Here is a 25,441-nt window from a genome sequence, read left to right as displayed (position 1 = left end):
TGCCATCTGTTGAATGGTTCCCAAAACGTATCTAATTCTTCATTCTTCTGCTGGGAAGTTCTGTTTGTATAGCATTCCATACAAAAGAGAAGAAAACCCTCATGGGTCTCCACCACGTAGCCCAAGATGGAAATGAAAGAGTGCTGAGTGACGTGAAAATACTGTGAGATGTACCTACCTGTGAGATGTGAAATAATTAATATAATCACGGGGTTAAAAACAAGCCTGATAGGTGAATATATTAATAATAACTTAGTTATTTTTCAAATGATTCATGGAAAAGGGGATTAGGATGAGCATTAAAGAAAAATGAGGCCAGGAGCAGTGGCTCAAGCCTGTAACCCCAACACTTTAGGAGACTGAGGTGAGAGGATGGCTTGAGGCCAGGAGTTTGAGACCAGCCTGGGCAACAGAGTGAGACCCTATATCTACAGAAAATATAAAAATGAGCCTGGCTTGGTGGTTTGAGCCTGTAGTCCCAGTTAGTTGGGAAGCTGAGGTGTGAAGATCACTTAAGCCCAGGAGTTTCAGGCTGCAGTGAGCCATGATCACACCATTGTACTCCAGCCTGGGTGACAGAGCGAGGAAGGAAGGAAGGGAGGGAGGAAGGGAGGAAGGGAGGAAGGAAGGAAAGAAGGAAGGAAGCAAGGGAGGAAGGAAGGGAGGGAGGGAGGGAGGAAGGAAGCGTGGGAGGGAGGGAAGGGAAGGGAGGGAGGAGAAGGGAAGGAGAGAGGGAGGAAGGGAGGGAGGGAAGGAAGGGCAGGTGAATTCAAAGTGGAGCAGGGTGTATTCCAATCCTTGCTTGTCTGAGTCATCAGCAAACATGTTTTGAGGGTTCCATGTGGGCCAGGTATTGTCTAGACACCAGACAGACAAAGACTAATAAAAGACATAGTCTTTAGACACGATGGGCATGTAAACATGTAAATGTCTGCAAACAATGCCCTATGTCAACACAAGGTATGTAGAAAGGGAACAGAGAGCACATGCATGTCTTTAATACTTACTAGATGTTAAGGTTAGAAGAGGCCAAGACAGAGCCTCTGCCTTTATCTGGGTCACAGTTGAAGAAGCTATTGGAACACACAGTATGTGTTCCCAACTACCAGATACACAGTAAGGGGCTGCCACAAAAGCAGCTTCAGAAATTGTGCAGGCTGAGAGTTCACAGATAATCTGAGTGGGTAAAATGACGAAGTAGCACTTTCTCACTTCTATTCTGCTGGCCAAGCATGGACATTAGTGTCCCGGTTAGGTTCAAACATCACATGGAGCAAAATAATGGCTTCTCAGGAAGGAAACTAAAGTCCCTTCCAGCTCTGACATCCCATAATTTGATAACCCCCCATGTATATCTTCAGGGGCACAAAGGTGATAATTTACATTAAGGTAGCATTTTTCAGTATGTAATACTCCTTTACAAACATTCTCTCTCTTCATCTGAAAAACCGGAGTTAGTCTCACCTTTGTCTCTTTCAGTGTACCTGGGGCATAGCAGGTGCTCAACAAAGATTTCTAGGATGAATAAATATCATTATAAACCAAAGAGCAAGTAAACAAATGTGATAAATAAATGAATAGAAAAGAATGAATTGAATGAATCAGTGAGTCACTAAGAGATTTCCATTTAAGAGATAAACAAAAACTAAGATTCCCAGAAGTGAATGGCTAGCTCTGGGTCATACCGCTAGTAAGAGACAAAACTATGACAGTTTCCTCCAATTCCACGTCCAGTTGTCTCTCTACTCCAACAAGTTACCTCTAGGAGAATGTTCTCTTCTCCATCTTAAAGTTTCTCTGCTAAGTAGGAAGGTCTTATACCAAGTCTACAGGCCAAGCACTGGAAGGAGTGCTGGCCCGCAGAGAGAAAAGACCCACATTAACCAAGTAGGAAGCCTTCCTGAGATTCTCAGCCATGCCGCTGCCATCATGCACATGGAGGTAAAACCACCTTCACTATCAAAGAGCTCTTCCCTAATTCTCACCTACAAACAAAATCCATCTCTTTGGGTCTTCTACTTAACAGAAGTGAAAAGCAAGTATGTAAGAGTCCGTCCTATGCCTGAAGGCCATCATGAACTGTTCATCAACTTTCCTTCCCTTGGCCAGGTTGAAAAATTCCAACATGACATTTTTATCCTACCTTCACAATTGTTATTTCTTTCTCTTTTTTTGACGAGACAGGCTCTTGCTCTATGACTCAGGCTGGAGCACAGTGGCACAAGCACAGCTCACTGCAGCCTTGACCTCCCGGGGTCAAGCAATCCTCCCAGGGTCAAGCGATCCTCCCACCTCAGCCTCCTGAGTAGCCGCGATTACAGGCAGGCGCCATCACGCCCGGCTAATTTTTTGTATTTTTTTTAGAGATGGGGTTTCCTAGGCTGGTCTCCAACTCCTGAGCTCAAGCAGTCTACCCACGTCAGCTTTCCAAAGTGCTAGGATTACAAGCATGAGCCTCCGCACCCAGTCCTTAATTCTTATTTCTACTTAATTAGCATAGACTATAAGCTCCATAGAACAAGGACAATGCTTAAAGCTGGTGCACAGTTATCTATCTTCCCCCACATTGAACAGCCCAGAAAAGGCCTCTGCCAGTGTGCAGTTAGCTCAAGCGGATTGGTGGCTCCACCCCGACTTGCGCTTTCCTTTCTAGCTGTCTTTTCTTCATGGCAGCACCATGCTGCTGACTCACAGTCCAATACCATCTCCAGGTGAATTTGAGAGAACACCCCGGACTCACTCATCTTGTGCTTCTAGTTGGTTTTTCATCCAGACGGGATTTCTGCACTAAATAGTCCCCTCTGACCTCAATATGATGCTACTCCCTAAAAAGCAAAATAGCACAGGGGAGGAGTTACTGAACTGCCCACAGTTTCTGGTTAGATCCTTTTTTACCTACAAAGATTGTCCTTGAAAGTGAGTGATTTTTAATTCTTTCCCTTGTACCTCAAAACTACGTAATAATAAAGAGGAGGGAGAGAAAGGGGAGAAACAGACGACAGCTAAAATGTACAGAAAACATCCCCATATCTGGCACTGTTCTAAGTACTTTACAGCAATGTTCTCAAACTGTAATATGCCCACAGACTGCCCCCTCTCCGCCCCCCACCTGCCCCCTGGCCCCGGCAAGACACCGGTCAAGTGCAGGTTCTGATTCAAGAAGTCCGGACGGGACCTGAGATTCTTTTCTAACCAGCTCCCAGAAAATCCCCAAGGGCTGATCCACAGACCACAACCACACTTTGGGTAGCAAGGTTTAACAAGCACTATGTCAGTGACAGAGGAGGACAAGAGAAGGTACATCACCTGGCCCAAGGTCAGATTGCTAATGAATGGCACATCCGGGATCCCAGCCCAGGTGTTCTGATTTCAGAGCCTGTGCTCAGCCAGACATCAGCCTCCCTCTGTTAGTAAGAACTGACACTGCTCCCCAGTCAATCCTGAGGGGTACAATCATGATGTCACACTGCTCTAGGGACAAAAGCAGAAAGTCCTATCCTGCACAGTATCTTCCCTGGTTGATTCTTTTCTTTTTTTCTTTTTTTTTGAGACAGGGTCTCACTCTGTCACCCAGCCTGGAGTGCAGTGGCACGATCACAACTCACTGCAACCTCTGCCTCCCGGATTCAAGTGATTCTCCTGCCTTGGCCTTCTGAGTAGCTGGGATTACAGGCTTGTGCCACCACGCCTGGCTAATTTTTATATTTTTAGTAGAGACAGGGTTTCACCATGTTGGCCGGGCTGGTCTTGAACTCCTGGCCTCAAATGATCCACCCGCCTCGGCCTTCCGAAGTGCTAGGATTACAGGCATGAGTCACTCCTCACCCAGCCCCTGGTTGATTCTGATCTTCTGGTGGACTGTACCCCTGGACAGCTCTTCAGCCAATTATGTTGCACCTGAGCACTTTGTAAACCTAGTGCTTTGTAAAATACATCATGAGAGAGCAGAAACAAAGAGTTAGGAAAAGGTGAGATAAACATCTATTAATTCTTTTGTTGATTTATCACAGGACAGATGAGTCCTGCAGGAGCCGTTCTCTTCATGGAATCACACTGCCTTCAACTTCATCAGTGGATAATGATTCATTTTTTCCCCGTTTGAGAGCAAGACTTTCTGGATTCCAGCTTCCAGAGCCATCCCTTTTTAGATACTGAATATGCATGACTTTGGCCGCTCACCAACACCCACACAGTTCCTGATTTGTTTAGGTTCTTTCCCTTCTGGACTGCTGATGGGACCTTACAAACCATGCTCAGTCTTCTTTAAAGAGAATTTGGATTGTTATTGCCCCAACTACTGCCTCTGAGTCATCATTTCTTTTCACATTAACTTTTTACATCAGGCATCTCACTTGCATCTGCCAATCCTTTAACACAGTTTGTACAGAGAGGAAGGCCATTTCTGCCATCCCTACTTATTAACCCTGGCCATTGCGTTTCCTTCCCATTTAATCTACCTCCTTTTTTTTTTTTTTTCTTTTTGAGACAGAGTTTTCTCTCTTGTTGCTCAGGCTGGAGTGCAATGGCATGATCTCAGCTCATCGCAACCTCCACCTCCCGGGTTCAAGCGATTCTCTTGCCTCAGCCTCCCGAGTAGCTGGAATTACAGGCACGCACCACCACACCCAGCTAATTTTGCATTTTTAGTAGAAATGGGGTTTCTCCACGTTGGTCAGGCTGGTCTCAAACTCCCGACCTCAGGTGATCCGCCCACCTCGGCTCTATCTCCCATTTCATTCCACAATAGTGTATCCCACTTCAAATGTTCAATGGGCTCTTAGTCAGACACACCCAAATATACAGAGAGAGCAAGAGTTGGGTTTCAATAGACTGGCAATACTTAGGGTGACAAACCACCCTGGTTCACTCAGAACTAAGGGAGGATCCCAGGATGTGGGGCTTTTAGTGCTAAAACCTAGACAAGTTGGTCACCCTGCTAATACCACATCTTCGCACACTGAGTACATGATTGAGCCTTGATTCTCATCAGCCCCGACCTTCCCACTGACATGCTGAGTGACCTCATGCAAGTCTCTTTACACCTCTTGGCTCCTGTTTGTCCAGCAAAACTATAAAACAATGCTTAAGGTCTTTATCTACCTCACAAAAAATGTTGTCTGGATTAAGAGTTTTTTTAAACGCATAAAAATTCCAAGAAGGATTTCTCAACACGGTATAGCACAGTATATATATCTCCTGTGCCCAGGAGGGATATGCCCATGGGCAGGGACTACACACAGGTGTCTATGAAGAGTCTCACAGGGCCAAAGGCATTCTTTTCTATTTTTTGTTTTATTTTTTCTAGAGAGAGGGTCTCACTGTCACTCAGGCTGAAGTACAGTAGCACGAAGATAGGTCACCGCAGCCTTGAACTCCTTGGCTCAAGGGATCCTCCTGCCTTAGCCTGCTGAGTAGCTGGGGCTATGGGAGCAGGCCACCACACCCGGCCACCAAAGGCATTCAGACACAGCTGTCTGTGGTGGCCACAGCTGTAACTTGCAAAACCTGATCATATTTATAAATGGGCCAAAGTCATTGCCCCAAACAAGTCTAGCCCTGCCCCAGAGCACTACACCCAGACTGGCCATCAGTAGCGGTGGTCTCCCACACAGCATGGCTCAGAACCCACCCCGGGCAAAGTCATGCATCCTGACAGCCAGCCCTTCTGTCTTCCCTTCTGTGGCTGCCCTAATTCAACTCCCTGGAAACAGTCCCTGAGACAACTTCCCAACACCTGCTTCTCAACACACCCAACCCAGACAGTGGATATACAGAGAGGGACCTCACAGAGACCAAATCCTCATTCAAGAATTATAAATGTATCCTTAAGGCTAGTGTGAAAGTGCTGGCAAATTCATCAGAAGGTTCCCCCGGCCAGAATGCAGGGTGACCGAAGCTGTAAAGCATGGTGTTCCGTCCGCAGCCTCGTGCTGCCACAGTGTCAGACCCCAGGCTGAGGCAGGGGCTGCTCCTCTCTCCCACAAGGAGGAGTCCGGAGCACAGGCCGCAGACCTGGGACCAGCCGTTGGGCGAGCTTTGGCCCTTACATGTGTTTTACTTGGCTCACGCGGTGTCTGTAAAAACTATACACTGGCTGCCAACTTGTAAGACTCAGCAGTTTTCACATGAAACTCCAGACCTCTGGGTTCCTCTGGAAAACCAGAAGATGTGGCAACACTGGGCCCAGCATCCTGCACGGCAACCAGAGCCTGGAGCTGACAAGCAATGCTCCTCGGAAGCATGCTTCTCCCGGTCCCCAAAGGCCCTTCCCCTTCCCCAGGTCTCTCCAACACAGGAACCAAGTATCCATTAGTACGTTCAAATTAAGATATGGGAGAATGTTTCTTGAATGTGCATCTCCATCGAAAGTGGAAATGACATATATTGTCCAACAAGGCCACAGACTTCAAGAAAAATGGGAGAAACCGTATTTCTCTGAGGAGGTAGAGTGTTGTAATGGCCAGGTGTGGTGGCTCAAGCCTGTAGTCTCAACACTTTGGGAGGCCGAGGCAGGCGGATTGTTTGAGCCCAGGGGTTCGAGACCAGCCTAGGCAACGTGGCAAAACCCCATCTCTACCAAAAAATATATATAAGCACAAAAATTAGCCAGCAATGCTGGTGTGCACCTGTAGTTCCTGCTACTCTGGAGGCTGAGTGGGTGGGAGGATGGCTTGAGCCCAGGAGGCGGAGGGTGCAGTGAGCCAAGATCACACCACTGTACCCCAACCTGGGTAACAGAGCCAGACCCCGACTCAAAAATAAAAATAAAAAAGAGTGTTATAAACTTGAAGGTGGCTTCACTCCTGTCCTTTACCTGCCCGGCCTCCCACAGGCCTTTGAGTTTATAACCCTTGGCATCTTGAGTCTTCAAAGTACCTCACCTACTAAACATCATAAATACCCAGCTATAGAAATTAAGAATATTAGAGAATCAGTTTCAACAGCTCATCCCACTATAATGGGTTAGAAGAAACCAGCACATGGGAAAGGCCAATTTGATTCCATCTGGCTCAGCTGCAGGCAGGCAGCTCTGCCCAGGAAGGCACTCTGGTATTGTCTTGGGCAGATGCAACAATCCAGTCCATACGCTATTACTTCCCAAAGGTAATCACACATTGCGTGGATCTGTCTGCAACACTGACTGCACCTCCCTGTGTTCAGCAAACAAGAGATATATCATTTTCTAGATTATCTTCCCTGTCATACAATTCATCCCTTCCATGTTCCAATTACCCACTACTTTTTCCAGTACGATAATCCCAGTGGACCAGAAAAGGGCATGTTGATGGCACCAAGGTGTGCCCAGAGCCAACACAATACTTACATCACTGCTCTTGGGCCTCGCCAATGCCAGGCTATCTCGGGCCAAGGCCACGATCACGTTGCTTTTCTCTCCAGCCCAGTGCACCACCATCTGATTGTGGGAATCATTCAGACTAACCTGAAAGAGATCAATGTAGGAATTAGGACCCACGATAAGTGATGGCCACACACATTCTAAATCAAGACTCTTTCCTCCTTTGTCAAGCAGAAATGATGAAGATTCTGCCATCTAAAGCATTTGGGCCAAGGTGGCCTTTTCCCCTCCCACCTCATGCATATTCTGTCACACTCAACTTCCCCACAAAGAAATGAGTCCCCTGCTATTTTGGATGTAAACAGATTGTAGAAAAGCTTCTTGGGCTCTCATTGGCATAACCAATTCCTTTGATTATTTTCATCCTTTATGATACCAATCTCTGGTTACTCTGATCCTTACTCTACGTATGACATGCACTGGTAAGATTTTAAACCAAAGCATGGAAACATTGCCCTTGTTCAAAAAAAATTCATAGGCCAGAAAGATCACATGCTTTTCAAACTTCTGTTCCAACTATGTTTTTTCTGGCTTGGTGGTACTGTCATTCACTTTCAGCTGGTAATGAGAAATGAGAGAAGTATCATTGTGAAGCTTTTCAAAATTATTTTTGAAAGGTCTCAAATAAGGAAATATTTTAGTTCTCAGACTTTTAGATTTGGTAAACCGATAAAATAAAAATGAGGAAGGCCAACAGAGAACTGGTTGGCAACTTCTATTCCGCCAAGTAAGGACATCACAAAAACAGGACTAGCTACTCTCTCAATCTCTTTCCTCTGCTTCCTGAGGACACCGCAGACTCTGGTTCAGGCTGTGGGGCAGAAGGTGTGGCCTGGGACTGAGTTCCAGCAGGTGTAATGTGAGAGAAGTCATCAGGGCCACTATCAGCCTGGCCCCCATACAGTCCTCTTTTCTTTCCCCATCCGCAGGCCGCATTCAGAGGACTCCAAAGCCCCAGATGAGGGCAAAGCCGAAGACGGAAGAAGCCTGCAACCCCATGGAAAAGACCTCCGCTAACCAGTAGCACTCATCCTGAACTTCTCATAACCCGGAGCCTCAACTCAGCCACACCGCTGAGCCTTTGGGATTTGTCTGTTACGCAGCTCACCTTACAGGGCAATATGACCACTATCTAGAGTCATTGTCATTTTTTCAAAGATGTGTTAACACTGAAAACTGAGGAAGCATATCACCTCAGAATAAAGAACCATTGTTTCACTGTATGGAAAACTACATTACTTTTATTTTCTTATTTCACTGTTGGCTGATGGACACCTGTCTGAGGACTGGCATTTGAACACCTGAACCATACATTCCACCCACTCTGTGGAAAGCAAAGTCATGACAGGAATAACAAAAATTCTGAGAGCTGGTCAGGCTCGGTGGCTCACGACTGTAATCCCAGCACTTTGGGAGGCCAAGGCGGGCAGATCACCTGAGGTCAGGAGTTCAAGACCCGCCTGGCCAATACAGTGAAACCCCATCTCTACTAAAAATACAAAAAGTAGCCAGGCATGGTGGCACGCACCTGTAGTCCCAGCTACTCGGGAGGCTGAGGCAGAAGAATCGCGTGAGCCCAGGAGGCAGAGGTTGCAGTGAGCCGAGGTTGAGCTACCACACTCCAATCTGGGCGACAGAGCAAGACTCAGTCTCAAAAAAAAATTCTGAGAGGTGGTCCAACACTCAGAAGCAGGACAATGCCATGAAACCAGGATCACAGGCTGCCTCTCTTGCTGAGCGATGTCTGAGAGAAGCCTATTCCACCAGCCTCCTCAACCTCAGCTGTCTGAGGCACATGTGGAAGGAAATCAAGCTTCTGGGACTCCAGCCCGCACAGTCCATCCCACCCACGAGTAAGCCTAGACTGATGACAGTTCAAGCCTGGGCCAACCTGCCCTCCGAGCTGTCTTCTCATCAAGGCTCTGCAGCAGAAAACCCACAGCTCCTTTCTCCTTCTCTTGCTTCCTCCCCCCAGCACACTCGAACTTTCCCCACCCACTCCTTGAGGTGCTCTCAGATGTCATCAGGGAAAAGAGAAACACCTGTGCCACATATATGGCTGGCAGAAGGACAAAGCGGCTAATCCTTAACGAGGTTACTTGGGGTTTTAAATACCTGCATTTAATTTGATCCAGGATCAAACTCTTTTTGAAAAACATTTGAAAGGCGACCTTACTTTAAAGAAAAGGACCTAGGAATATGTGTCCTTCCAAAATGTCCCTCCTCATTCCCAGATAGAGAAGTCCAGGCAAGCACTAACAGAGAAGTGCAAATAAGAAATAGAAGTAAATAAATTATTTAATCCAGAATGCTACAAAGAGAAAGCAGCTAAAGGAATCTCCTCCGGTCGCTGAAGCCTTCCCTTTTCCTCCTCTCTCTTTCCAGCCCAATCCCCTGGATCCATCTGGAGATCAGAAACTCACAACACATGTGCCCTGGGAATCCCAGCTAAAAGTTTCCTCCCCTCCCAAAACATCTGCACTCTTGAACCAGAGTGGGGATTGAAAACTACGCAAATGCCAATACAATAAAGGACTAGGAACCTAGAAAAAAAAAAAATCACCCATGTTCCCCTGGGATCTGGGATAAAAAGTCCTCAAATATTCAACTTGGGCATCCTCAAAGATGACATCAAAATGCTCCCTCTGGCAGGTAACACTCAGATAATGCTTTGAGTAGGTTGCAAAGCTTTCAGTGATCAGAGTGGGCAAAAGGTCTGAAGATAACTTGCTGAAATCGATCTACTCAGAGGACAGGAGACCTCCTCACCAATCCCAAGGCAGGTGAAAGGTGAGAAGAGCACCAAGGGCAAGCCTCAAAACATCCAAGGGCTTTTCTACAAGAAAATCTCCCATCCTGGTTAACACGGTGAAACCCCATCTCTACTAAAAATACAAAAAATTAGCCGGGCATGGTGGCGGGTGCCTGTAGTCCCAGCTACTCGGGAGGCTGAGGCAGGAGAATGGCGTGAACCCGGGAGGCGGAGCTTGCAGTGAGCCAAGATTGTGCCACTGCACTCCAGCCTGGGCAACAGAGCGAGACTCCACCTCAAAAAAAGAAAACCTCTAGAAGGCAAGCCTGGTAAAACACCTGTTTGTTTATTACTTTGTTTCTTTCTCTTTTTTTTTTAAGAAAAGCTTTTTTTATTAGATGTCCCTTTTACTCATAAGAGCAGACTGAAAAGGGGCAGCCCAGTAGGGGGATAAAATCCCTGGCAAGAAATGACTTGTACGAGGGCCACCAGGCACTCGCAGGAACAGCTCAGCTCCTTTGCTTGGCGAGATGTCAGGCACATCCTGGTCATAAGAATAACTCCCTGGTGAGTCACAGCTGATCCCCAAGGCAGCCCAGGTGCCCATCCCCCCACAGCAGACCTAGTTGCAGGAATCAGGAATGGATGCGCGCAGGACAGGGGAGCCAGCACGCAGGCTGACAGGAAGTAAATTTTATTATCAAGACATGCATTCTACCCTCTGGCCTCACCTGTCTCCTCTGTCTCCACCTTGCCCCCATCCTCACCCCCAGGGGAAAGAAAAGAAGTCAAAAAAGCAGGCTTTTCCTGCTAGCTCTCCATGGCATGTGGCCAAGATACCAGCAGCCCAGGGCAGACCCCAGCAATCAAGAACAACCCCCAGGTCCCTAGATCCCTTTACTTAATCAGTGGCTTCCGGTTTGTTTGGTTCCTTTTCCATCCATCCCCAAGGATCTCCCCCTGATCTCCCCTTTCCTCCTCCCCAAGCCTTTTTCCATCGCCAATCCCCCACGCAGGTCCCACACCCAGAAGACACTGGCCTGGGAGTGGGTGGGAGGGTGGTTTTCCCAGGAACATAACCTTGACGTGCAATCAGCTATAACCACAACCCCGGGGTGTGAACAACCTTCCCTCTCCCCTGTCTAGCTCACAGGGCATAGCTGGAGCTTGATAAATGAGACACAATTAATTGGAGCTGTTAAGGCAACAGGGAGGGGCCGAGTGCCTCCCCTCAGAAGGCAAACAGAGAAAAATTACATGCCACAGAAACCTCTGAACACAGAAACTGCATCATAAACAACAAACAGCATCTGGCTCATTGGCAGGTCGTTAAGAGTCAAGATAACTCCTCCCACCCCACCCCCCAAGATCACCTGGCCTAGGCGGGTCCCATGCCCCACTGAAGGTCAGAATCACCTAAGAGGCCCCACTCCACGCCTACCGGCTCTGTCGCCCTCTGCCTGGAGCCCAGGAATCAGTCTTTTTTAAAAGACACACCCAGCCAGGCGTGGTGGTTCATGCCTGTAATCCCAGCACTTTGGGAGGCCAAGGCAGGCAGATCACGAGGTCAGGAGATGGAGACCAACCTGACTAACACAGTGAAAAACCGTCTCTACTAAAAATACAAAAAATTAGCCAGGCACGGTGGCACGTGCCTGTAGTCCCAGCTACTCGGAAAGCTGAGGCAGGAGAATTGCTTGAATCTGGGAGGCAGAGGTTGCAGTGAGCCAAGATCATGCCACTGCACTCCAGCCTGGGCGACAGAGTGAGACTCCGTCTCAAAAAAAAAAAGGAGACACACCCCAACCCCAGGTATTTCTAATGCATCCTTTGGGAAACAATGAATCTAGTTGATTCCCCTGCCTCCTGGCAGGAGCTGGAACTAAATGACGGTAGCTAGAAAGATGTACCATTTTTGGCGGGGGGCTTGTCTTTGGGGATTTGGGATGGTCATTAAAACTCTAGGATATACTGATGATATATGCTACAATGTGGCTGAACCTCACAAACAATATGCTAAGTGAAAGAAGCCAGATACAAAAGGTCACATATTGCATGATTGCAATTTATATGAAATGTCCCGAATAGGTAAATCCATAGGGAGAGAAAGCTGATTAGTGGTTACGAGGGGCTGGGAGATTGGAGAGGAGGGAATCACTGCTTAATGGGTAAGGGGTTTCATTTCAGAGCGATGGAAATGTTTGGGAAATCATGGTAGCACAACATTGCGGCGATATTAAGTTCACTGAACTGTTCACTTTAAAATGGCTAATTTTATGTAATGTGAAATATACCCAAATTTTTTTAAGGCCTCTAGGACCTGCAGAGAACATTATATTTCTCAAGTGCTAATCAAGAACCTAGGAGCTTCCACTCTTAAGAAGTGCTCCTTTTATCTCATCTCAAGCCCTCATGCTACCAAAATATGCAGCTAGAATGAGTCATACAGGAGGCAGGCTGGGGACTGGGTCTCTGGCCAAACCAATCCTTCAAAGTGCTGTCAGCGGCATCTGCAGAGCCACAGCATCCGCACAGGCCTCCCTGTCCCCAGCTGGAGAAACAGCCGCAGGCCCAAGGCTAGCATCCACCGCCAGCTCACAACAGTGGATGCCACCCACACCTTGACTCGCCTCGGCATCTTCATCGAACAAGTCCATATCACCCCACACGTGTTGTCCCTCAGCCCCCTGCGTGCCCTGGCAACCCGGAGAGGTGAAATGATTCACCTCCTATTATTCAGAGTGAGGGGAAGGACCTGCTACCACCCAGTCCTCAAGTTCTGGGTTGTTATAAATAGAGGGAAGGAAGTCAATGGCTTGGATGAAGGGACTGATTACTCATGCGTTCACTTGCGGATGAAGTAGGCGCTGAGGTCTGCTAGGTGCCAGGCACCCTGTAGGCTCTTTAATCACTTCTTACCTGTTAGCTCACACAGAGCACTTCTGGGGGAATTAGGGTTGCAAGTCTAAGCCAATGATGAGAAGTTTCCAATAAAACCCCCGAAATCTGTATAGTTGTTGAGGCTTATGCAGGAGGTGGGGCCACTGAATAGAATGGGTCACAGGTACCCTCTCTACACCTCTTTCAAATTGGTCAAACCCAAAGATCAGGATGTCCTAGACTCCCACAGCTTGCAGTCCTCACAACTCCTACACAGCCTCCTCCCAAAACGCAGTACAAGGAGGACAAATAAGGCAGTCTGATTCATTTCTCTGCTTCACTAGCAGTGAAATACAAAGAAGCGTTTTCAAAATTCTACAATATAGCATAAAACAAATATCCTGTCCTTCAACTGTGAGGACAGAAGGAGCCAGGCACTCCCCTGAACTATATGACGAAACTGAGGAAGCCAAAGACAGCCTCCTGAGGTCCAAGGAGAACAAGGTTTTCCCAAACCATCCCTTTGCATGGCCTAAATGCTAGGTATGCAAATTGCCTCTCACTGTCCCCTTTCAAGACTGTGTTCTCACTATATTTAGCAAGCTTATTATCCTCCCTGGACTGCTCACCTCAGAAGGAAAGCTGAAATCTAGTTTACGAGCACTCCCAGAAGAGAGGCCCAGTTCATGGAATCTCAGCTCACTCACTTGACTTTTGAGTTTGCTCAAGATGCTTCACCTACAGAACTCCTGAACTACTTTGCTGATGAATTCAGGCTGCCCATTTTCCAGATGAGGAAACAAGGAGAGAATGACCTTGGACTAGAACTTAGCATTCACTACTATCTCCTTCACTGGAGCCATGACCATTCTACAGAGAAAAATACAAATATGCCCTTTCCTTTCTCTTTGCTAAAAGGATGATAATCATAATCTCACTGCCTTATAATATCAGTTTAGAGAGCTGATTTCCCTTTCTGATTGATCCTTGGCAGCGAGAACCTATCTACCGTTTACCTCTGTGTGCCACTCTGTCCTGGTGAACCCACTTTGTCAATGAGCGAAAGTGCTTTGCTGTTTTGGGAGGGGCTCCCTACTAAAAAGAAACTGTGGAAAACTCTCTTTCTCATGAACATAATATCACCCCTTAATTTACCAGTTGGTAAAAAAAAAAATGAGGAAAATATCAAAGCCAGAAAGAATCTCAGAGAACAATTAAATGAAATGCTACCTTTTGCAAATGAGATTAAGCTCAGAGACAGACTTTAAGGCAATGTGGTGGTTCTCACTGCCTGAAAACACACGGCCATGTGCAGGAAACACAGTCAGAGTGAGCACAGCAAATACCCCCTCAAGAGAGCGCACCCTAAGCCAGGACTTGCCCTACGTGAGGATTTCCCTGTGAGCCCAAAGTCATTTCTCACAGCTCTTCAGGATGGTTCCAGACCACCGACTTGCCCTCTGCAGCTTCACCATAAATAGCCCCTCACCGCGTTCAGTCAATAAGTATTTATCAAGCACTAACTATATACCAGATGCTATACTAGGTGTTAGTAAAATGGCAGACTCACATCTGCAATCCCAGCACTTTGGGAGGTCAAGGCGGGTGGATCCCTCGAGCCCAGGAGTTCAAGACCAGCCTAGACAACATGACACAACCCCATCTCTACAAAAAATACAAAAATTAGACGGGCCTGGTGGCGCATGCCTGTAGTCCCAGCTAGTAGGGAGTCTGAGGTGGGAGGATCACTTGTGCCCAAGAGATCGAGGCCGCAGTGAGCTATGATCATGCCACTGCACTCCAGCCTGGGCGACAGAGCTAGACCCTGTCTCAAAAAATAAAAAAGAAAGAAAAATAACACAATTCTAGGTCCTGCCTCATAGCTCTGAATATAGTAGGGAAAACACGCATTAAACAACTAATTCCAGGAATGATGATTGAATTACTGTTGTTACACAGGGGACCTAACCTCATATCGGGGAGAGAGTGAGGCTTCACTGAAGACCTGACCTATGTACTGACACCATAAGGATGAAGAGGGAGGAGTTAGGGAAAAGGGGATGGAGAAGTGAGGCAGAGAACAGAGACCCAGACCTAAGGCAGGGCAGAGCAAAAGCCAGGAAGGAGAAGGGCCTTGAGACTTGCTGTGTTTGAAAAATTACAAGATCAGTGTGGCCAGGAGAAAGTGGAATTATGTGAGATCTCCAGGTTTTAAAGGTGGAGAAAAAAAAGTACTGCAAAAAAGCTGTGGATGCCTGCCTGAGATCAAAAATTTCACTAGATTACTTAGGATAGACAAATATGCCTGCATAAATCTGAAACAAGTTAGCGGGTTGGTTTGAGTCTTGTTCTCTCCGGTTTACCACCTGTCTAACTACGGGTAAGTCACTTCACCTTTTCAAGCTTCAAGATACTCATCTCTGAAATGAGATGAATAATCATTCTTATCTTCCCCATTTTTCAAGATTGTCGTAAGAATCAAATGAGATGCAACCTGTGGATGTCATTTCATAAACTTCGACGCACTAAAACATCATTTCTTTTCATTACCAAATGCCTCTCAACCAAAATAAGCCATTCCTCACAAAACGGCTCCACATAAAACATTAACATTAGCGAAAGGCCTAAGAGCAAGTGATGACATATATAAAATGACAAAACACTGCACGCCTGAGTCAAGCTAGGAGCTCCTGCCTAACTGAAACTCACAGGCAGTTTTCTCCTTGATTCCCAGCCGAACTCTGAAACCTGGGGAAACCCAACCTCCAGGTCCCAAGGCTCCAGCCCAGAGGCGACACTGTTTTCTAGCACTTTCCTAACTCCAAGAGAAAAGCATGTAAACATTACATCCCAGAACCGAAGGCCTCTATACCCTACCAGTGGCTTCTTCACCACCGTGAGGGCAGCTATAAACAAGACTAATGGAGAAGGGGGAGTGCATTAAACCCATGGCTTGGCCAATTTCTCAGTGATAGGAGATGCCCTCTGGGCTACCAGGAGGTGAGGCAACAGGCGGATGTCCCACAGGCTCTGGTCTGCTAGCTAAACTCCCCCAGCTCTGTTTAGATAGCTCTTTCACCTCTAACCAACTTTCCACATCCACTGCTTCATTTTTCTGCTCTAGAGATTGAAGGCCTTGTTTCTGCAGTAACCATCCCCCTCCACCCCACCCATCACCACCACCACCAACAGCACACCTTGCCAAATTCAGCAAACCATGTGCACAGTTAACTGCAGATTTTTTTTTTAACCACTCAGTGAGAGAATTTCAGGGAACTAAATGTACACAGATGAGGTAAGTCATAGGTACAGAGTCTCAGGTTACTCAATTAATTGAGCACAGGTTCAAAGCATGCAAGTCCTTCCAAACACTCCTGGTTTCACAGGACACTCACCCCACTCTGCTCTGTCCCCACTCCCTGCCATCTCGGGCTCCTTGGCTGAGATCCTTGGGCAGATCAGCACTGGCCTTTCTTCCCAGGTCCCTGGGGCAGAGACAGGTGGAACTGTCTCGCATGTGTCTCCTGGGCTAATAGAGAAATGGGGTCCTTAACTATCTGGGACCTTAACCCTATAGCTTGCTATCTCACAGGTACCTATTAAAGTCTTCCCAGCCACAGTCCCCAAGCTAGCCTTTCTCCACAGGTGGCTCTTAACCCAGGGCCCTCCAGGCTCAACCAGATCATACCAGCCTTTCCAATGCCTCTGGGCACAGAGTTAAAAATTTCATCAAGGCCAGGCACGGTGGCTCACACCTGTAATCCCAGCATTTTGGGAGGCCAAGGTGGGTGAAACACGAGGTCAGGAGTTCGAGACCAGCCTGGCCAATATGGTGAAACCCCATCTCTACTAAAAATACAAAACAATTAGCTGGGTGTGGTGGTGCGCACCTGTAATCCCAGCTACTCAGGAGGCTGAGGCACAAGAATCGCTTGAACCTGGGAGGCAGAGGTTGCAGTGAGCCGAGATAGAGCCACTGCACTCCAGCTGGGCAACGCAGCGAGACTCTGTCTCAAAAAAAAAAAACAAACAAAAATTCATCATGACACTACACCTCAGCTCACCAGCCCACCAAAGTCAGAAGGAAATCATCTCAGTATCCCGAAAATATTAAAATCCCAACTGAGGGCCCACCCATTGATTCACCCCCACATTTATTTCATGTAAGATTCACCCTAGTCATCTTCCCCCAGGGTTTCTACTCAACAGGCTAGTCTCTCTTCTAAATAATAGAGGTCACATCAGTTACCTTCTTCATTTAAAAAACCCCCAGAAAGAGGGGGAGATAATAAACAACATACTGGTCTCTACACGGCACAAATGCATTTGATATAGGTACATCTTTTTATTGCCCTTGTCAGCCACTCAGATTTGGGATATAATCACATCAGCCTGCCTTTCTGAGAATTCGTAGCTGTGTTTTGAATCTAATTCAGAGGACTGGAGATAAATCATTGTGAAGGGTCCTGATTTTCCAAGCTAAGAGCCTGCAGCAGCAGCAACAGCAATGGCATGCTAAGTTAAAAGGTCAGCCAAGAAGGGGGGGAGGTTTATATGCAAAGATGAAGACCACACGCCTGTAGTGTTTGTCTTCATGCCAATCTGGAGGGTTGAAGGGAAGAAAGACAGACCCAGCTACATCAAGGTAAGTCAACAAAAGCACAGGAAGCAAAGGGCAGGGCAGGGAGATGGCCCCACTGTTAAGGCACTGTTTACATCTTTCATTGCTAAACAGAATGTGCAGGGTCTGCACTCCACCTTAGCGAAGCCCGATACAAGTGCAGTGTTTGCGGAAGTCCAGATGAGAAGTGAAGCCACAGAGATCTGGTTCACCCTGTGAATAGCCAGCCTTCATTGACTAAGTGACTGACAGAAGGAGGCAACTGTGCAGAGGCATGCCCTAGAGCCAACCACCGGACCCACTTGGCCCTCCACTGTCCCCCTGGTGAGTTCCTACCTAGGAAAGAAGGACCACTGTCTCCTGACACTCAACTTGGCAGCAGCAGCCACCAATACCTAGGGTCTAGACCCAAGCCCTCCACTCTTGCTTTTATTGCCCTGTTTGCCATGCCTACACGAGCAGGTCTTTGCAGGAACTTCTCTCTTGGGTGAAGCAGAGGTTGCCTACAGGTGGGAAGAAGAGGCCTCGTCAAAGCTTGTGCTGTCTACACAGTAGCCAAGAGCCACATGTGGCTATTTCAACTTTAAATTCGTTAAAATTAAGTGAAAGACACTTCAAATCTTCAGTCACACTTGCCACATTTCACCTGCTCAATGGCCAGATCTGACTAGTGAACATGGTGAACAGCACAGACAGAGAACATCACTATCACAGAAAGATCTATTGAACAGTGCCACATCGGAGGGTCCAGGACGCGGCCAGGAAGATAGGATCTTCCAGCTCTTGGCTAGTAGCAGTGCTATGGGCATGGAGGTTACCATTATAATAAACAGTTACCCAGTGGATAACAGAACTTTGTAATTATTTTTTAACACACTATTGTACTTGTGATCATTACACAGTCCTATTTTTATGGAACCCACCATAAAATGCACAAAGCTTTGGTCATTTTACAGTTAAAAAAAAACTGAGCATCTCACAATAACACAGGAGGAAACTCAAATCTTGATCTTGCTCGGCAGCCCACCCTGCCTTTTCTGGATTTTAGCTTCATCAGCCACTTCAGTGCTTGAAGGCCGCCCATGCCACTTCTTCGAAGGCCCAGGGTTCACAGGTCGATAAACCAATAAATTAGGTCGAAATTAACTGTGGCTCATTTTAAATTGAGGGAAATTGATTTTTGCATGTACGTGGCTAGACTGACTATACCATCTGCCAACAGTGTCTGGCATACCTAGAAAATGCATAGGAAGGTCCCATGCTCATCAACAGAGAATGCCTCACCCCCACAGCCCAGACCACCTCTGGAGAAATACTAATCCCCGAATATTCAAACCAAAAATGCAGTGAGCTCTCTTTTACTTTCCATCACATTTATTTAAATCCAAATAAATGGAGGAAAGGTCAATGTAATGCCCCCAGGTTTTAATACATTTTTATTCATTTAAAACATTTAATACATTTTTATCAACTCTCAATTATCTGCATCTGAATTATTGTAACAAATTCTAAACTCCAAACTGCCTTTCCCTGAATACATTTAGGCCAGCCATTTCCCTTATCAATAGATCAAAGAATGCAAACTCATTTTAATATTCACCTGAGCAAAACTTAATTAGGAAGGTAAACGAATGCTTTAAAAAAAAGACTACATAAATACATAGCAAAAGCAAATCGATTATTTTTTGGATTACCTGCTCTCCAGATTATGATAAGACTGCCCCCTGTGTCCCTCCATTACAGTGGGTGGAACAAAGCTGGCTCCAACTATCTCTGCCCTGGGATTCAACAATGACACTATAAAGATGGCCGTCATCTCTAAGGAGGAACAGACCAAAATCTGACAATGAAATGTTCCTACAACATCCACCTTTTGCCTTGAGATGTTCGTTGCTATAAGGATCTGCCTCGTGGATCCCAAGTCTCAAAGCAATTTATTAAGCATACCATTAACTTCATTTTACAGAACATAGAGAAAACATTCTCAGACAGAACACAAATTAAAACCAAGATCCATGATCACTGTATTCTGATGCTCTTACAAGCCTGGACTCCACATCTCAAGGGAACTGTGCTCCAGCATCTCTCCAAGTTACAAGAGGGCTACATCAGGCTGCTCTCCTGCTCTGCAAGAACGCTTGAAGTGAAAGGAGAATGAGGTTTTTCTCACCTGGCCTGGAAAAAAAGTAATCATCTATTTTATATTATGATACTTCAGGTAATTTTCTAACAATTCACCATCATAATATCACAAATATAATTTAGAGCTAAAGTTAATCTCATTATTCAGGATACCAGGGACTACAGATAACAGGAAGCCATTTATAATTCAAGTTTACAATTTTATGTACATACGTGTTGTACATGCATAGACTGTTTCTGGAAAGATATACAAAAATATTGATAACAACGGATGCCACCCGGAAAGGAGCTCTGGGTGAACAGGGGGCATGAGAGGGAAGGAAATTTGTTACCACATACTCTTTTGAACAAATTTTGTTTTGTAAATGTGCATTACCTAATCAGACAGCTTTTTATTTCATCCCTCGAAATTCCACCTCCTTACTCTTCTCACCAACCCCTTTCCTCCATTCCTTCCACCTCGCAAAGCCTCCACCTTCTTTGCCTCTAACCATGCAAGCTATTTATGAACTAAAAGTGGCCAGAGACTGGGCACAGAGCTCCCTAAGAAAAGACGCCAAGTGGAACCAGGAAGAGCTTTTCAAGGTCACGTCCCTTATTGAGCCAACCCAAGGCCCCGAGCAACTCTTCAGCTACATAAAAGCCAACCTGAAGCAGCACATTCTTTGCCTTCTCATCTTATTCTGGAAGCACACAGGTCAAACATCCTAACTTCAGAATCAACCAGCCAATTCTTTCCCAAGCAAGTGTATCATGGAAGAATCTACTCAAAAGAGATCTAAAGCTGAACGGTATTCCACCCCCAAAGGAGACCCTTTGTCCCAGGGCCTTGTGCTGTAATAGACACTTTATTTTCAGTCTCAAATCAGGACACTGAATACTCCCTGGCTTCTAAAATGTAGGAATTATGAAGAGAGAGCTTGTTGGAAGGAAAATAAACCTGTAAATCCTGTTAGGCTTTGTGCTTTATTCCAAAGGATTTTTCCCCAAAACAATACCATTAGCATAAACCAGAATGATAGCCCTAAAAGGGAGGATTCTGTAAAACAGAATCCAAGCTCTTCATTGAAAATAACTCCCATATAGCACAGGAAAATCAGGGCTCCACTATCTGTAGGCCATGCCGCTTGCATCCTCACTACCGAATGAGCCATCTCATTTTCACTATCCATGTGTGGGTTCACTGTATTCCTCCTTACAAATACATTTTATATAATGTGAATGTGCTTCCTACCCTCTGGGCCTCTCTTCTTCCAGGTGCGTGGCTGGTCCACAAATACTCATTAAGGGCCTCCCAAGTGCCAGGGAAACACAAGAGAACTTGATCCATGCCCTCAAGGAGCAAACAGGAAGATGAGACAGTCGAGCAATTCTAACACAAGGCAGTAAGTGCTGCCTCCAAGCTCAGAAGAAACTCTTCCCACCATAGCCTGAGAATACCAAGAGGTATTCCTTGGATGTTAAAGAATGGAATAAGAGCTTCCCAGGCAAGGACAAGAGTTGGGGAAGATCATTTCAGGCAGAGGAAAAAGCAGGTATGATGGCGCAGACAGACAGAGCTTATGAGAAATCAGGAGGAAATTCAGTGTGGCATGAATTAGGGAATCCCTCTTCTTGGACCTGGCCTTTAAGAAGGGGCTCAACTTCTAAACTTTGCCTTTTTTTTTTTTTTTTTAGATGGAGTCTCACTCTGTCCCCCAGGCTGGAGTGCAATGGCGCGATCTCGGCTCACTGCAACCTCCCCCTCCGGGGTTCAAGCGATTCTCCTGCCTCAGCCTCTTGAGTAGCCAGGACTACAGGCATCTGCCACCACGCCCAGTGAATTTTTGTAGTTTTAGTAGAGATGGGGTTTCCCCATGTGGACCAGGCTGGTTTCAAACTCCTGACCTCAAGTGATCCACCCGCCTCGGCCTCCCACAGTGCTGGGATTACAGGCGTGAGCCTTGAACATGGGCAGAAAAGTCCAGATATCTGCCAGCAAATTATTTTCACCCCTACAATCACATTTCAGTATCATAAATGTGCCTTTAAGTAATCATGGCAGAAGCCGGTCTCCCCACCTTAGAGAAATTGAGGAGGAAAATGGTCAAAATAACCAAGCCTAGTTTACCCAAGCCATTAGCGAAGCAGAGGAAAAAGGACCGACATTGACTCCAGCACAGGGCTCTTTCTCAAATGCAAGTATTCCCCTAGAAAGCCTTCCCTTCTCTTCTCCCTGAAGCTGGTGGCCTTAACAACGCCTCTAGGCCTGCTTCCTTCAGGCAGCTTCTGCTTCCAGCCCTAACCTGTGCTGCCAGTGTCCTCTTAACCTCACCCAAAGGTCAGAGGGCAAGAAGCTGGACAGTGTCTGAGCCCACCACCCCTTATCTCTCCATCTCCCATGCGCTGCATGTCACACAGCCCGTTATCACACCATTGTAGAGTTGTGGCTGGTTTCTTGTGACCACGTTTCCTGGTTCCCATCCTGGTACATTGACATGCCTGTATCTGCATCTGCTTGCTCTCCTCCTTAAATTGTAAATTTCCTAAAAGCAGGAATGAAATTTTATTCCCCAGCTCACTGCACCCCCATGGAACCACACTCAAGTCAAGCAGTACTGTTGGAAAACATCACCATTCCTTAGGTTTAAACGTTGAAGGGGAAAGTCGTGATTACAAAGTGGAACTTGGCTTAAGGCTAAAAGTAGGACCATATAATTTATTGTCACATCTTGACACTTTTGAGAGTGAAGGGGGTGCTATTCATAACCACCAGAGACAACTTAGACACCAGGTCTGCCCCAGGGAAACACAGAGGCAATGGTCATCCTTGCTAGAAAGATCATTCCAAATAGATGTTAGTTACTCCAGAGTTCCAAGAGGGGCACCTCAAACCCCTTCAGTCACCAACCTGTGCTTGCATTCTGAAGGGTCTGCACCAGATAGAACTTGTGGCAGAAAGCCCAGTACAGGGAAGTTCTTCCTTTTATCTGACTCAAATCCTTACAGATTCTAATTAATTCCACTTCTTATTAACCTCAGAGCAAGAGGCAACAATGGCATAGGAAGGCAGCCACAGAGAAGAAAAATCTCACCCTTGTATGCTCACCCTCCGGTTAGGAATTCCTCATTATGAGTTTGACTGCTAGTTCTCCATCCTTCAGCTGAACCAAACTCAATCTGGCCGGCCCAGAAACTCAAAAGCCCAGGGTTTGGGAGTCACTCCCAGTGAGAACAGAGTTCATGTCCAACCTGCCCCACATCCCCTGGAGCTTTTCATAAACCAAACCCAAGAAAGAAATGGCACATGTACACATATTTTTGAAACCAGAAAGCTTTTTCCTCAACCTAAACTATAGCTTCAGGGGACCTGAGCACTGGGAGGGATTGTCTCCCACCAGCCCCCAACTCCCAGTTCCCAGAATGCTGATTCAAGAGCACAGCAGAGCTGGGCTGACTGGGGAGGCCCAATGAAGAAGTGGGCCACTCCTCCTCCTTCTCCCACCCTCCATCAGCCCCATGCTGGTGTCGCTGTTAAGAGCAAGGACCTTGATGACTTCTTTTTGTTCATACACATATTTGTCATATGGGGTGGGGACAGGGGGACAAGGATCTGGGCCCAAGAGGAACTGAGCATGCAGGTTCCTGCAGCCTGTGGCCACCATTAGTTACATGCCCTGGGGCACACATTCTTGCCCAGGGACCAATAGTGGAGGGAAATCCAACGCTCCCACCCAGTCACCACCATCCTTTCCCCCTTTATACCAGATCTATTTTATTTTAGAAAGGAGGTATTTCAGCAGCATTGCATAAAGACAGGGTGACTGCAATCAAGCAAAGGTCACTGAGACAATGCAGACAAAAACTAGAGAGCAGGCCACCTTCCCGGTATGACCTTGGACTAGTCACTTCACCATTCCACGCTTCAGTTTCTTCACCAACAAAATGACACAATAGGGTGATATGTTTATAAGGTTCGTCCTGGATCCAAGGGTTGAACATTTAACTCTGTATTTCCTGAAGAAATGGCTAAAGTGAAATTAGTGAGAAAAGGCAGAACTCAGGGTAATCTTTTATTAATAATTTCTACTTCAAAAGGAACAATTTGACTCTAGAAAACAAGTGTATTTACCCCCTCCTCTGGTCCTACTTTTTCTCCCCTACCGACCTTATACTTTTGCTGATGTCAATCTTAACTGCAGGACTGGGAGTCTCATGAGGCAATAACACGGTCAAATTAATTTTGCCAGTGCTGATCCTAACCTACAAACTCCATCTGCAATTCCTCGCAGTAAGTCTGACCATAAAAGTGAAATTCACGTTACTTATGATCTAATAAACCTATTGCCTGGGTAGAAATAAATCACTTATAGAATAATAATGCCCACCAAATTTCCTGCAGTCCTTTCAAATCTCCAAGTGCCATGAGGGGTATTCCTCTCCAAAATAAAGTTATCTTGACGGGGGTGGGAGAGTCAGCATCTTGAAGGGTGGGGAAGAAGGAATGGAGAGCATCTCACACCCTCGCCAAAAATTAGAAATTAAAAATTCAGCCTTTACACACGCACACACATACACACACCTCTTGTCTGACTGTACAGAGATAGTCGACAAGCTTTCAGGTTTGCCCACTTTTATTGTGCTAATAATGCTAAGTGTGGAAACCCCCACCTCGTGCTGTTCTGTGTAAGTGTACCGCAACTGCAGGGTGCTCGCCTCCACTGCCAACTGATGATACACTAAAGAAAGCCCGTTTTTTATCCAGATGTAAAATGAAGCTGCACCCCTCCTATACCTGCCGGAAACTACATCTCTCTGCACACACCCTGGGGTAATACGCACTGCACCCGGCGAGTTACCTGGAATACGTTTACTAAATCGACAGGAAGAAGGAAAGATCAATGCGATTCAAGTGCTGACGGTTGTACTCGTGAAGGAAAAAAACAAATGCAAGCCGGGAAGTCCCCAGTGGTGCCTGCACCTAGGAGGCGACTGCAACGGATGGATGCGGGGGTGAGGAAGTGCAGGGAGAGGAAAAAACTGGAGGGAGGCGGGTTGCGAAACTGCTCACCTGTCCGTACACCTTGATGGGCTCGGGCTGCAGGGCAGCGCTCCGTTTCCTCCGGAGCGGCTTCTCGTCCGCGCGGCTCGCCCCCCTGGCATCCCCGCGCTCCCACAGCCGCAGCTCGCGCGGGTCGCCCTGCACCACGAGGAAGCCCCGGTCCTGGGGCAAGGGCGCGCTGCCGCCGTGCAGCCTCTGCGTCCAGACTTCGCAGAGAGCTCCGGGCGGCAGCAGTGCGACCAGGGTGAATAGGAACGGGAGTCGCGACTCCCTCCTGCTGCTCCGTGTCGCCATGTTCGGGCGAACGCTACTGCAGGTGGCGCCGCCGCCAGGAGAGAATGTGCAGCGCGAGGCCAGGAGAGCCGCTGGGCCGGGACCGCGCGCGCCGCTCCCGGGGCTCCAGGCCGCCCGCGCCGCTCCGGGCCGCCCCGCTGCGCCCGCCGCCGCTGCCGCCAGGTCCCGCTCGGTTCGGCGCGGCGCCGTCACGTGTGAGGCTCGCAGCGCGTCCCCTTCGCGCACTTTCTGCGCTCGGCGGCCTCGGCGGCGACTCCGGCCCCTCCCTGGCGCGGGGATGGGGAAGTTAAGGCAGCGAGCGCCGGCGGGGGTGCGTCCCTTCCCTGGCGGGCACACCTCCTTGTTCTCCCTGCA

At 47.2% G+C, this 25,441-nt stretch overlaps 1 protein-coding gene across 1 annotated transcript in view; it reads right to left on the bottom strand.

The window, feature by feature from the left end:
* SORL1 (sortilin related receptor 1) overlaps positions 1–25,236 on the bottom strand; it is a 180,368-nt gene extending 155,132 nt beyond the window's left edge. Inside the window, exons 1-2 of the mRNA XM_003819971.5 lie at positions 24,803–25,236; positions 7,325–7,441 (exon numbers count right to left, since the gene is read on the bottom strand). Coding sequence (XP_003820019.3) covers positions 7,325–7,441; positions 24,803–25,087 — 402 coding nt within the window. The 5' untranslated portion in view covers positions 25,088–25,236. The remainder of the gene's footprint in view (positions 1–7,324; positions 7,442–24,802) is intronic.
* Positions 25,237–25,441: the final 205 nt, after the last annotated feature.

The sequence above is a fragment of the Pan paniscus genome, chromosome 9 (assembly GCF_029289425.2).
Source record: "Pan paniscus chromosome 9, NHGRI_mPanPan1-v2.0_pri, whole genome shotgun sequence".
Taxonomy (NCBI): Eukaryota; Metazoa; Chordata; class Mammalia; order Primates; family Hominidae; genus Pan; species Pan paniscus.
Note: the sequence above shows the minus strand (reverse complement) of the source record. Positions and strands in the feature narration are given on the sequence as shown.